Source organism: Acomys russatus, chromosome 2, assembly GCF_903995435.1.
Source record: "Acomys russatus chromosome 2, mAcoRus1.1, whole genome shotgun sequence".
In the NCBI taxonomy this organism is placed as follows: domain Eukaryota; kingdom Metazoa; phylum Chordata; class Mammalia; order Rodentia; family Muridae; genus Acomys; species Acomys russatus.
In genome coordinates, this window is record NC_067138.1 from 40,066,621 (window position 1) to 40,081,049 (window position 14,429).

The 14,429-nt window shown below is 40.5% G+C and overlaps 1 protein-coding gene across 1 annotated transcript in view; it reads right to left on the reverse strand.

The window, feature by feature from the left end:
- Ripk2 (receptor interacting serine/threonine kinase 2) overlaps positions 1-13,688 on the reverse strand; it is a 31,606-nt gene extending 17,918 nt beyond the window's left edge. Inside the window, exons 1-4 of the mRNA XM_051160581.1 lie at positions 13,379-13,688; positions 8,107-8,260; positions 5,486-5,641; positions 431-588 (exon numbers count right to left, since the gene is read on the reverse strand). Of these exons, the coding sequence (XP_051016538.1) occupies positions 431-588; positions 5,486-5,641; positions 8,107-8,260; positions 13,379-13,551 (641 nt within the window). The 5' untranslated portion in view covers positions 13,552-13,688. The remainder of the gene's footprint in view (positions 1-430; positions 589-5,485; positions 5,642-8,106; positions 8,261-13,378) is intronic.
- Between the last annotated feature and the right edge of the window lie 741 nt (positions 13,689-14,429).

A 14,429-nucleotide genomic window follows, 5' to 3' on the forward strand; every position in this document is an offset into this window, starting at 1 on the left:
TAAATGAAACATGAAACTATAATTCTATTAAACACATTAACTCAGTGAATAAAAGATCCATCCATATATAAACATTAGGGATGACCTAAATAAAAACAACCCTAACAGTTTGAACAGTTTGCTTATTTCTCTTTAAAAATGTGTGTAATGTGTCACTGATAGTAATTAAATATTACGGGCTACTGTTTTTCTAAGTCACTTACACTAAAAACCTTTGAGCAATTGTTACATATTAATAGGACAAAATGTATACTTTCATATTTTGAAACAATGTTTAAATTGCTTAAAACAAAAGTGTTTAGTTTGAAATATATGTGGCCTCTACTTATTTTCATCTTAAGTTATTAGAAGAAAATCTCATTATAAATGCAGCGGGAAAATTCTGGCTGATTATTCTTGTTGCTGACAAAACAAACCCAGCGCCCTTTACCTGTATATATCATGCTTCACGCTGGCCCTGGATTTCTGTCCAGGTTCATAGTTTTCAGGTGGCATATAGATAATTGTCCCTCCTTCGGGTGCAGATTTGCTACTTCGTGATTGAGAGAGCGACATCATACGCCATTTTGATAAGCCAAAATCTGCAATCTGTGAATGAGAAAAGCTGAGTTAATTTTTTTTCTTTAAAACATCTAAGAATTGACAGCCTTTGTTTTCATATAGTATATTTATAATGGCTATCAGACCCAAGAAAAGCTATATACTATTTATATTCCATAGCTTCTTACCTACATTTACTGCACACTGAAAAGGTTTGTAACAGACTACTACACATTTTTAAGGAAGACTAACTGTTTCAGAATCTGAGTAAGTGATTACACTGAACACTGATTATGTCAAGAGGCTTCAGGGCAGGCTGTGCTTTCCAAGCCCCTAGCACTGACTATTCCTCCTCATATGCCACACACTAGACTGAGCACAGCTTACAAATCAGGCCTATGTGGTACTTAATAATTCTTTTTATTAAATTTATTCATGTGTGTATGTGTGTGAGTGTGGTCATGGTAGGTCAGAGGCCAGCTCCAGGAGTCAGTTTTCTCCTTCCATCAAGTGAGTTCTGGGAGTGAAACCTCAGTCATTAAGCTTGGCAGCAAACACTTGAACAGCTGAGATAGCCTACTAGCCCCACCTTATGAAGTATTATTCATGTTTTAAAAGCAGTGTTGTTAAATTTTGAAATAAGCAAAACCTTATGATAGTAAAAGTCACCACTATATACTTCATTTTCATTATTAAGAGTCACCCTGGATGGATACATATCATGTATGTGTCCCCTCAAGAAAGCACAGCTGAAGAACTGACCAATGATAAGCATTCTTTATTTTCAGTATGCCTTTTACAGTTTTATTTAGATTGTAATCTTGTACATGTTATCTAACATAGTTGTATAACTTTTTTAATGCTTACAAGGTTCCTTATTTTTTAAAAATAAAATGTAAAATATAAGACCAGAAGTATTACTTGGTGGGCAAGGTGTATAGGAGAACTTTGGAGGCATGGAAATTACTTAGACTTATAATACATACTAAAGAAGTTAACAAAGCAGGATGAGCTTCATTCAGGGTAGATGGTATTTTGAGTATTTAACACTTGTGGTTTTATATAGAAAAAAATAATTTATATTTTTTCTTAGATGAATGAGATAAAGGATTTCAGCCCACAGCCTATCAAAAATAAGACACATAAACTTTTTATACATTCACGTAGCTCAAGAGAAAGCAAACTAGAAAATAGAAAATGCCAAGGAGTGATACACTGCTGAATCATGGAAAGCCAGGCCTAGTCTATTCTAAAGGCAATGAAGCTTCAGTTATGAACACTGGGTTCTGGAGTTGAGGTTATTTCAATTTATAGCCGAATTTTACCACTTACTTGGTGACCATGAGGAAGCTGTTTAATTTCTCTGTGCCCTACAATGTTCATCTGTATCTGAGGATAATGAGCCCTAGAGAGATGTGCAGAGATAATTCCAACTAGTCCTTCTGAGGAATTATTTACATGACACCCTATCCAGAGGAGCTCGTTAATGTTGCTAATGTATGCATGTATTGAATTAGCATACTGCATTCCATTTAGATGTATAACATTGTTTATGAACTGAAACCAAAAATATAAGAAGTAATGCCAGTCTGAGTTTCTATAAAAAGGGGGAAAATGTTGATTTTGCAAGTCTACATCTTATTAAGAGGCAATAGAAGAAACTGTAAAGGGGTACTTCAAGTTATCAAAAGGGAAAACTTTAAAAGTAATAAGAAAATGCAGAAACCAGCAAAAATTCATAATAAACAAATTACAAAGACCAGTGCTCTATTTTATACTTTGCATAACAGAATTGCTTGCTCTACAAATAATAAAATAAAAAGTTACATTTGTTTGATAGCACTGTTGCTGTACTAACAGCTTGTATCTGTAAGATATTTTGTCTTCCTTTTACAATAACATATTTGACTATTAACTGAGCAGATGTATTCATTACATTCAAAAGACCTGAAATTCATTTGCCCACTTAATTATGGGATGCTTCTATATGGCATGTGCTAGGCATGTGGTCATTAACAATCCAGGCTACACTGTTTTCTTCATGGGCTGCATAAGACCCTTTCACAAGAAAAAGAAATAGTTTTTATAGTTTGTTTGTTTTTGTCAGTTGGTGAGAAATACCATGGGGAAGCCTAAGGCACAGAATATAGAGAGGGACTAGGTGGGATATGGTGGGAGGACTGACTGTTCCTGATGGGGTAAGCCATGGAGACATTTGGGAGAAGCAGTCAGGCACCCGTGCCATAAGGAGTTTTAGGAAGAAAGTGTAATGGTCCCTACGAGAAACTGAGTGATGATTCCCTAAAAGTATGTATTAGCAAAAGCACTGGTATTAACGCATATGGAGAGTCTTAGGGCTACGTTGTGCTGCTCTCTTCTTACTCCCGCACAACAGGATCAGATCTGTTACTGTATAAACGGAATTCTAAAAGGTACAGGATAAGGAGAGGTACCTTAAACAGTAATACATGAAGGTGACAAGAATAACAAGACAAATGTAAAAAAGAAATCTCTCGGGATCTCTGGTCGCCAGTCTGATTTGAATAGCATGGCTGCCCATGTCAACTGGTAAATTAATACAACCTCCCTTTTTTTCTTGTCTTGTGATAGGGTCTCAGCAGTCAGATTGGCCTCAAACTCATTATGTAACCTTGACCTCCTTATCCACCCGCTGGCCCCTCACAAGTGCTGAAATTACAGGCAGCATTTACCTACCATGCCTGGCTAAGACATTTTATTAAGTATTTAGAACTACAAAAGTCACACTTTGATTCAACTCCACATTCGTCAGATTATATCAGATATATTTTGCTCAGTTCTAAGGATCAAAATTTGAGATGAAAGCTAAAACATGTATTCAGATAACATGAGACTTAGCAACCATGTCACAAGGAACTGGCTGAAGAAGGTGAAGCTATTGGTGGAGAAAAGGGAAATCTCCCAGTGAACGCGAGAAGTGGAGAAGCTGCTGCTACCCAAATATTAGAATGCTTTTGTATTGAAGAAGAATTGAATTTACTAAGTTATCAAAAAGACATGAAGAAGAATAATGGATAAAAGCAACAGGGAAGGAAATTTGGTCATTTAAAAACGTGTCAGTTACTCGCATAAAGATGCTGTGTCCTCCTCTACTATGGAGCAACTATGCTGAGAACAAGGACAGTCACAAGGCCTGGGTTCCAGCTGACCGTAAGATCTTGCAGAAATGGTGGGGGCCTCAGTCAGCCCCTTGCTTCCTGTCAGCAATGCTGGACCACAAGCCTGGCCCTTTTCCCTTCTCAAACTACCATTTCATCAAGAAACAGAAGTGTATTCAGTAAATGTGTTCATTTTCCTCATGCTTCTGTGTTACTGTTTTCTACCATTACAATTCCTCTATTAAATAGTGGAGATATATGTGTTTCTGTGAACATTTTTAATATTTAAAATCCTCTTCTGACTACGTATGCCACAGAGATAGGGACGTAAACATAAAATGAGTATTAATGACTCAGCAGGCACTCCTGCCTTGAGTTCCCCATTCTCTGCAGGGCTATAGTCTACTTTGCCCTTCACACAAAAAGAAATGCACCACATGAGCATTCAATATAAAAGCATAATGGTAACAAACCTTAGGAGGAAACACAGTGGGGAATCGTCAGTACCTAGAGTTTAGTGGCAGGAAAAGCATACGGATGCACGGGGGCCGGGGCGGGGGGTGGGTTATAACCTGGACTTCGTCAAAGTGAAATTTTTTTCTTGGTGACAGGCTTTGTTAAAAGGATAAAAATAGGCCTAGGAAAATGGCTCAGTGGTAAAGTACTGCTGGGTAAACATAACCCGAGCCTAATGTCTCAGAACCCATATAAAAAATCCAGGTGTGGCAGGGTGCACAGGTAATCAAAACACCAGGGAACTGGAGTCAGGAGGATCCCCCGTCACTAGCCAGCAGTATAGCCAAAGATTATACACCATGTGCACCCACATACATTCTCCACGATTCAATACGAACACAAACACATGGTTAACAACACAAGCTGTGGAGAAATATCTGAAAAAAATATTTAAAATATATTATTTGATGAATGAAGGACTCATGTTTAAAATATATGCAGAGTTCTTAAAACCCATTTAGAAAGTGGGCTCATGCAAGAAGGTTTTCATTGAAAAGGGTATATGGGTGGCAAGAAAGCACATAAAAAGATGTTGAAAATCTCCAATTCCTGTCCAATTTGTGGTCTGGAAGCCATAATCTAATTATGTAGGGAAACTGGGTTAAGGGTACATGAAACCATTTTTGTATTCTCTTTATAACATCCTATAATACTAATACACTAATTTCAAAATAAACAAAAATAGGTAAAATAAAAAAGGTGAAAACATTTTTGACAATTTTTACTAAGAAACATAGTGAATTTCTATTTTGTACCAAATTCTATTTCTAGAGTTTAAAGATAACTGAGCCTGAAGCCAGGTGTGGTGGTATAATCCAAAAATCCCAGCACCTGGAGCGCAGAGGCAGAGGCAGAGGCAGAGGCAGAGGCAGAGGCAGGAGGATTTCTGTGAGTTCCAGGCTAGCTAGGGATACACAGTGAGAGCCTGCCTCATACAACAAACAACAAAGAATAAGTGAACCACTTCTAGAAAGGGGCAGAAGGATAGAGCTGAGGAAGATGAGCATGAAGTAGTGTCGCTGACATAGAGGTGTGGCCCTCTCAAGGACCCAGTGCCTCAGAGCCATAGGAATGGCAAAACCTCTCCTGGTCCCATTGCCAATGTTGGCATTGTGTGCAAAAAACAAGGATCTTTACAACCAGAGACTCTTGATTCTTTACCTACCCAGTCAGGTTTCCCAGCCCCAAGCCAAGAGGAGGTGTTAAATTAAGACACCACTAAAAAGTTTTTTTTTTTTTTCAGAATTATTAAAACGAGAGACCCAGAGAAGCTCCAGGCCGCAAATATTTACCTTAACATGAAATTCGTTATCCAACAGGATATTCTGAGTCTTTAGGTCGTGATGAAGTAGAGGGGGGTTCATATTGTGCAGGTAATTTACACCAAGAGCGATTTCGTGGAGGACGCGGAATCGCAACGGCCACGCAATATCAGGATACTCTGTTTTCTTTGTTTGGGAGAAAGAAACAAAGTGAACATTACCACCATAGTTTAACAGTTAAAAATTAAGAATTATATGAGGAAACAGATTGTAAACTAAAATAAAAAATATGTTCAATTTTATAACATAGTATCAACTGATACTGTGTAACATTCTCATATTTTACTTTCTTTACATTTTAGAGGTGTTTGTCACAACTGTAAAAGTGTTATTTCTCTTTTTATATTGGCCTTGCAATTGCATGGTATCACTGTTCTTTAGCAGAAACAGCTCTCAGTTATTTGTATGTAGACATAGTCAGACACACGTATTTACACTCCCACCCACCACTCAGTTCAATGGCTTCATCAAATAACTTATACCCATACGCACATGCACATATAGAAAAAATATGACTTGTTTTTGACATATGAAACCATTTGCTTAAAATTTTAACTTTTTATGTTAGTTTTAAACTCAGTTATTACTATAATCCTTATATCAGTTAAAATTGAGAGTATATTAATTTATGTGAAGCATCAATATGTCTGAAAAAGTTTTAATTGGTTACTATAGTTGTGTGTGTGTGTGTGTGTGTGTGTGTATGCACAATATGAGGAAGGTGCGTGTGCTAGTGTGAGTGTGGCGGCCAGAAGACAACTTTGGGAAGTCAGTTCTTTCCTTCCACCTTTACTTGAGCTTTGAAGTCAGACTCAGGCCATTAGGCTTGTACTGTTGGTGGCAAGTGCCTGAACCTTCTGAGCCACCCATCTCATGCTTTTAATTGCACACTTTATTGGTATTACCTCTTGAAACACTAACCTTTGACGATTTTCTTGTGGAATCAAAGAGCATTTTTCTTTCTAAACCTATATCCACCCAAGATTCTTTAAAACAAATGTTTTCTGAATAAATAAGTTACTGCAGTTTCCCAGGAGAATGTGTATACTCAGTAAAGTCAGACACTTAAAAAAGGGTGCAAGAGATCATCAGGGACTGTGCTCCCTGGTTCATTCTCCAAAATACTATGTAAAATCATATCTGCCTTATGATTCTTTCTGAAACAAAATTGCTTAAATTTCAGTGACCAATTGGTAGGTAAGATGAGTGCTTCAAAATAAATCTCACTGTGAGTAATTAGTCCATAATTTAGGGCAATATACTAAGGAAACCAGTGTGGAGCATTACCTGCTAGGGACAAATACAGCTCCATGTCTTGGTCTGTAAAGAGGCAACTTTTTCAAAATACTATGAAGTTTAAAGGAACAATGGGGCCTCTGAACGGCAGCATCACAAGGAGGCTTTTCTTACTGGAGTCAAGAGTAGACTGACCCTCACTCTGTACTTTACAATCACATTTAAGAGTTAGCAATATCCCTAGAGGAGGCTACAGAATTTCCAGTGGGCTCCAAATTTGGGTGCCACAGTAGCTATAGGGACTCGGAAAGAAAACATTAGAATTACTGTGTAACCTTCATTTCTCAGCCAACAAAGAAGAAATTGTGATTTACAGAATCTTTGTAACTTGATTGCTGGGGCAGGTGCACAAACCTTACAGACTGACACCAGCTACTTCAGTCCATCTTTGTTTCAGATGGTCACAAGTCATGAATAGAAAGCGGTGTATTCTGAAACAAAGAGGAAGTCACTCCATGAGTGGCTGGGAGTGGTGCCCAACTTCCCTTGCCTGCATAGAAAGCACTGTGATACACTCTAATGTGGGAGTGCCATGGGTAGTCACAGCGCTAATTAGCCCGAATCCTCCTAAAATGGAGCATCTGACCTAAAAAGATTTCTGAAAAAGAATTCATACTGGAAATAAGCAGGGAGTAAGATCAAGCAAAAATAAGAATAGAATACATGTATTTTGAGAATGAGGACCCCCAAGTTTGCTTATTGGTAGGATTCACAAATAAAAGCCAGAGTTAACTCATACCTTGAAAAATAAAATTTGTAATGGCTGAAACTGCTATACATAGAAAAGTGTCATGTATCTTGTCATTGGAGATACTTTACTTGGTCCATTAACTGGTAATGTTTAATTTGGATCCTTAATAGTCAGTAACATAAAATATGGCTTAACAATGGATTTTATAGTATACTGAACTCATCTCTTCTATTTTCTATGCCTACCCATGTAAGGATATGTGTGTGTATTTATATATATGTATATATGTGCACATATTTACATATGTATATAAATATACACACCTATATTTATCTACATATATATGATATGGATTCAGGGATTTAATATGAATGTCACAGTCAAATATGCAAAATAACCTAGGACCCTTGAATTCAAGCCTTACTCAACAGCACTTTGTAACAACAAAGACAGCCACAAAAGAAAAGAGTTAGTCACTTCCATGGTGCTTCTATTCTTATTTGATTTATTTATATGTTATTAACATGACTGAAGAACAAAAGTGCTACATACAGGTGAGCAGACTAAATAATAATTTTAGTCACTGAAAACAAGCAGTACTTACTCTGTGTAGAAGCTCATTTAATGATCCATTTGGCATGTATTCAGTAACTATGCCCAAAAATTCAGGCTCATTGCAAATTCCCAAAATCGGAAGAATGTAACTAAATCTAGCTTTATGTAATATTTCAGCTTCTCGTAAGATATCATTTCTTTCACTAAGGAAGAAGAGAATAATTATTTCAGATATTGAAAAACATACAATGACTGTACCCACAGATTAACTACATTTGAAATTTCCCCCACTAATCAGTTATGCAGCCTCATGTGAGTTTTCAACTTCTGTGTCCCTTAGTTTCATCATTTTAAAATAGAGATAAAATCTACTCTATGTATTCACTGCTTAGGGAACAGCCAAAATAATGTCTACAGGTGGTGAGAGCGCTGTGCATGGCCAGCACTGTACTTTTCACTAATAAAAGCACTGCACATGAGGCCTGTACTTTTCCTAGGAAAGAGAAGGAACAGTGATAGAGGATGCTCCAAAAGTTGGCCTATGTTAGAATGGCTGACACCCAAGATAATTAAATTATCAAGATTATTTCATAATAATAGGCACATATTTGATTAGAATAACATTATGTTTTATGGTTATATACCATGTAAAACCTTTCCAAACATGAACTCTGAAACATTTAAATACTGCAGATGTAATTACTTAGATCTAATGCTGCGACCCTTTAATATAGTTCCTAATGATGTGACGATCCCCACGCCCGCCCCCGCAACCATGAAAGTATTTTCATTGCTACTTTGTAACTGTAATTTTGCTACTGTTATGAATTGTAATGTAAATATCTGTGTTTTCTGATGGTCTTAGGTGGCGCCTGTGACGGGGTAAGTTGAGGCCTGTCCCCTCAAGAGACAGCAACCCACATGTTGATTACTGCTGGATTAGATGATGACGGCTACATGAAGGTCAGTAATACTTAGAGAGTTACACACCAAACTGGGGAGGAGAACAGAGAACAGAGAACCGGGAAGCACTCATAGCTGATCCCTGGTATACCACATGCCTTGTTCATGGATAAAATAGGTGAATGGTTAACTTTTAGTACCAATAGAGTTATGGTCAAAATTTCAGAGCATACAAAGACAAAAAGGCATCTTTGCCTTTAAAGGCCCATAATTCACATAAAAGCAATAGATACATAATACAAGGAAGAATGTGATTTTACATGTATTTTACATATATACATATATACATGTATACATATGTGTGTACGTGTATACACACACGTACACACACATGAAAAAAAGAAAGAAAGAAAGAAAGAAGAATGAAAGAAAGAAAGAAGAAAAGCAAACCATGGGGCTTTCAGAGGAGAGAGAATTTTGAGCAAGGTAAAGTCACCACGGTCTTCAGAGAGGTAGGCTTTCAGCGGAACCTGAAGTATGGCTAGAACGCAGCACTAGAGAGAAGGCACAGAAAGTGAGTAAGGCCTCCATGAAAAGCAAGGCCTCGAGTCCCCTTTGCACATATGTCTCTATCCCAGGGACTTACAACAATGTCTCCAACCCAGTAACACAGTACATGCCCCACAGCCATGCGCCACATGAATTCAGGAAGTGAAGGTAAAGCTGTGATGATTTAATGTGAACTAAGATATGAACAGTATATGTAAAAGAAAAAGACACACTGGGATCCTCATACTCCCCAAACTACCTTGTCTGACAGCTGGCTGTGATTGAAGGTTTTGAGCAAGAGAAATCAATAAAATTAAGTTTGAGGATAATGATCTTGGCAGCCGTACATGGGATTAACAGAAAGAGGAACAGTTTTGAAGACTGTAGTAATAGTTTAGAAAGAAAGCAAGGGGGGGGGGCCCTTGAAACTATGAAGTAGTAGTGGGAAGAAAAAAAAAAAACACTGGCTGAATAGATTGTATATGTCAGGACTGACTGGCTATAAAGGACTTACAAACAAACAAAAACAACTGAAGAGAACTGATATTGATGCCATCATCACTTCCCCTCAGATGCATGGGCGTTGGTAGCGATGACTTAAAAATAGAAATGTTCCCAGGAGAAGCCTATTGGGTAAGTGATGACCATTAGTGGGCTCTTGCTCAAGAAATCCAACCTCTGGACGAATGGCTGTTGAGATCAGAATAGCAACAGACATTTCTGGCCCAACAGCTTAAAACACACAGAGAGATGCATAGATGCACCCACCCATAGTCAGCGGTTATATATTCTTTGGCTAGGGAAAATATTTTGTTTTTAAATTCAAGAGCTGCAAGAAAACATAAAGCTAAGTTTTTCTCTTCTCTGTTCCTTACCTTGACTGTAAGGAAACCAGACATTTCATTCTGGGAAGCCCATTTAATTAAGCTCCAATGTCTCAAGCCCTGTATATGCCTCAAGAGATATCAGTCAACAAGACAGTTAGTGTGTAGTAACTTACAGGAAGAACGCGAAGATTCCGGGACACTAGGGAAACGCTCATAGAGAGGGCACACTGTGGGAGTTTCAGTGACATGCACATACAAGATACCCTTTCCTCCTCTGTTCAAAGTATGAAATAAAGGGTTGAGAGACAGCAAGCACAGTTCCTTAAGGGACTGTCATGCACACAGGAGTATCTGAGTTTGATTTCTAAGAATACACAGAAAAGCCAACAACAATAAGACATTCCCCAAGCAATAAACACTAAACGCATGCACGCGTGTGTGTGTGTGCATGCGTGCGCGCGCGCGCGCACACACACACACACACATCTCACACAAGATAAATGGTGTGGTCCCTGGGAACAATACCTGAAGTTGACCCCTGACCTCCACATCATGCACATAGATCAGCCCATACATCTCACAAGTGTATGCACGAATACAAACATATACATGTATACACACACACACACACGCACACACACGCACACGCACACACACACACACACACGCACACACACACACACGCACACACACACACGCACACACACGCACACACACACGCACACACACACACACACACGCACACGCACACACACACGCACAAGTCTGATTTATTCTTCCTTTTTGTCAGGCACTTTATGTGCACCGTAACCCTTGGATCAACTTTGTAAAGCTGGTTTCATTATCTCTGTTTTACATATAGACTCACCCAGAGTAAGAAAAATGATTGATTCTCTGGTGACCACAATAAAGTACCAGGGTTTAAGTCAGATCCAAATCGCAGTTCTGATATTCTAAGGTCTGTGTTTTTCCTATTCTATTGTTTGATAGGAAAAGCAAGTTGGATGGTTTGTGAGGTTAGATTTCAACAGAATTGAGAAAATAAAACCAAAACATTATAAAAAATAGAAGATGTAAAATACAGCTTCAATAATTGTATCACTAAAATTACCCAACTCAAAAGTTCAATAGGAAGCAGTTACCCCATCTCTAGGGTACTTGAATAACCAACCAAGAGTTGTTATCAATACATTAAGGCAGGAAGACTGCTATGGTAGGCCCACTCATTGGCTATGGAGAATGACACATTAATCATTAAAATAACATGTAACGTCACATAAACTTATTTTCCCTTCAGCTCCTCTTAAAGACAATGGGTACATTATCCACACCAGAGCACAACAAATATACCGACAGTGTTTATTATTCATGTTTTAGAAGTGAGGAAATAAGACACCCGCAAGCCTATGCTCATATTAAGACCTTAGGCAGCAGAGAAAGAATCGGTGCAGTAAGGTAAGGGGATTTTGTTGGCCTTATGAAGGTAATTCCCTACTCAATTCAACAAAATTATAATATGAAGTGATTGCTGAATATGGGAAAGCAATTCCATCTTTATTCCTTAGGTCACAAATGACACCAACAAAGCTTTAGGCAAATTAATACCTTGAAAAGCAGAATCCAAAGTGAGAAATCAATTAGCTTTGGCATACTCAGTGGGCTAATAGTACAACGTTTCCATACACTATCTGTTTAATCGGTTCCTAATGAAGCTCCCTTTAAAGTTGACTGCTTACACACATACCCCCACTGGCTCTACAGACCACAAGGCCTGGTATCAACAGGCACTACACCTTGAACATTCCTGAATCTGGATCAGGCTGCACAAAAAGTTTTAGTGTTGCAAGCTACGGTGTGATCTAGCCCATGGTATGTGGGGGTGGGGGGTGGGGGTTGGGGCGCTGGGAGAGTGAAAGCTACAGGCAGATGCAAGTCCAACAATCTAGCAGGGCTGACGCTGGACCTGACCTGATATCCAGCATTAACAGTCTCTGGCCAATGGGACGTCTACGGTTTCTGTATTTTCACACTAAATCCAGGAGAAGAGAACGTTGCAACCTCCGATGTTAGGGAGTGAAGAACTGAATAAAGGTCTGGTTAAATTCCCGATGAGAGGGAAACACACAAGAGTTCTGATTAGACCCACTGACTAACACGTACATTCATAGGTCCATGGTACTTAGCTGCAATGCTTTCCTGGAAACAGAAACTAACGCTATTTCTTTCTTTCTTTCTTTCTTTCTTTTTTTTTTTTTTTCTGAAAATGTGGGTACTGGACCCAAATAATATCAGCAAATGAAACAGTCAATTAAAAACATATTCACAATTTTTGACTATTCAACAGCCTTGGACTCAATTTACCGTTACTAAAACAGTGCACACTTCCTTTGGGGACTTCCAAAGTCAAAACTCGAATAACAACTGCTAACATAGAGTTTGATGTCTGAACTTCACGCCTGCATGTAATAAACCACAAACAAACCACATCCAACCAAAACCAAACCATAATATGCAGGCTCTGGGGCAGCACTGTTCAATAAGAATACGGAGTAACACATACATAGAACCTTAAAATATATTTTGACATTTAATCAATACTAAAACACTGGTAAATTATTATTATTTTTTAGTGCTAAATGTTCAAAACCTGGTGTGTATTTTGCACTCACTGCGTATTTCATTTCCGAGAGGACAGTTTCAAGAGCTCCACAGCTCTTGTGGCTAGCAGCTAGTTAAAAATAAAGCAAAAACCACCACACGTCGTGTGTACCACCACACGTCGAGTTCAATAATCAGGGTTCTGTGGCCGTGATTGCAGGTTTTTGGACAGAGAGAACACCTCGGATGGGAGGACAGACAGGGCGGTGGAGAGGCGAGTTGGAAAGTCTGACGCACGTCCAGGGCAGTTTCTCCCTTGCACCAGGACAACCGCGGGCGGGCTAAGGACTCGCCGCGGCGGGAGCAGGCGCATCCCGGTCAGCGCGGCTAGGCTGCGGACACGCTGGCCCACGCCTGCTTGGGGTCTCGGTGGCGGCGCCCTACCTGTCGAGCAGCGGCGTGTGGATGTGCAGGTGCTTCACTGCCACCCGTACGCGCCAGTCCGCGTGGCGTGCCGACGACACGGTGCCCGAGGCGCCCCGGCTGAGGTAGTGCAGGTCGGCGAGCTTGTGGTAGGGGATAGTGGGCAGCGCGCTGCAGATGGCGTCCCCGTTCATGGCTCCCGGCTGCCTGGCGGCGGCGCCGGATCCGCCCGACCCTGCCCGCGGCGGCCCGTGCTGTGCGGCGCTAGGTCGCTGGGCGGCCCATTCCCGCCCAGCCGGCTGTCCCTCGGAGCCCGTCAGGTCTGCGACCGCTTCGGGGTGACTTTCTTCTTCCCTCCTCCCGGGTTCCCGACTCCCAACACTCAACCAAGTCCTCAACGAAGGCTACTGCTCTTGCCTCCTCCCTCTGCAGGCTCCTCCTTCACGGGTCCCGCCCTCCCCGGCTTTTTCCTTATCATCCCCCGCTCCACCCTCTCCACCCTCGACCCCCCTTTCACAGACACCTACCTCCTCCAGCTCCTTAGCCAATAACTCCTAACCCTGGCCCCTCCCTCAACCAGCTTCTTCTTCTACCGGCTCTTTCCCCCGCCAGCTCCTCCTTCCTCCGGCTCTTCCCCCTCAGGCTCCTCCCCCGTCTCTGGCTCCTCCCTTTGCCGGTTCCTCCCTGCGCCAGCTCCCAGAGCTCCCCCTATAAGCCATGTCGGTCTGGAAAAGTTTTCATCTGGGGAAAATCCCCCCAGATGTGTCAGGTGGATTGGTCGGATTTTCCTTTGGCCCGAGTATCTATCTTCCTTAGTCTCCAAACTCCAGACGTGATGCAGTGTGGGGTGACTCCAGCTGCGGAGCCCGGTGACTTCGCTGTCTTTCCTCCGCCTCGGTAACCACCTGCTTGCCTCCACACCAGTTTTCACTCAGTGGCTGCCACTTGAGTAAGGTGGAGAGGAAACCGCTGTCAGTGTGACAGATTGAGGTGTTTAGCTTCTGTGACATGCTCCCTTATTAGGAAACTGTTTCTTCTTTTATTCCCCCAAGCCCACAAGCAAACTGAGAAA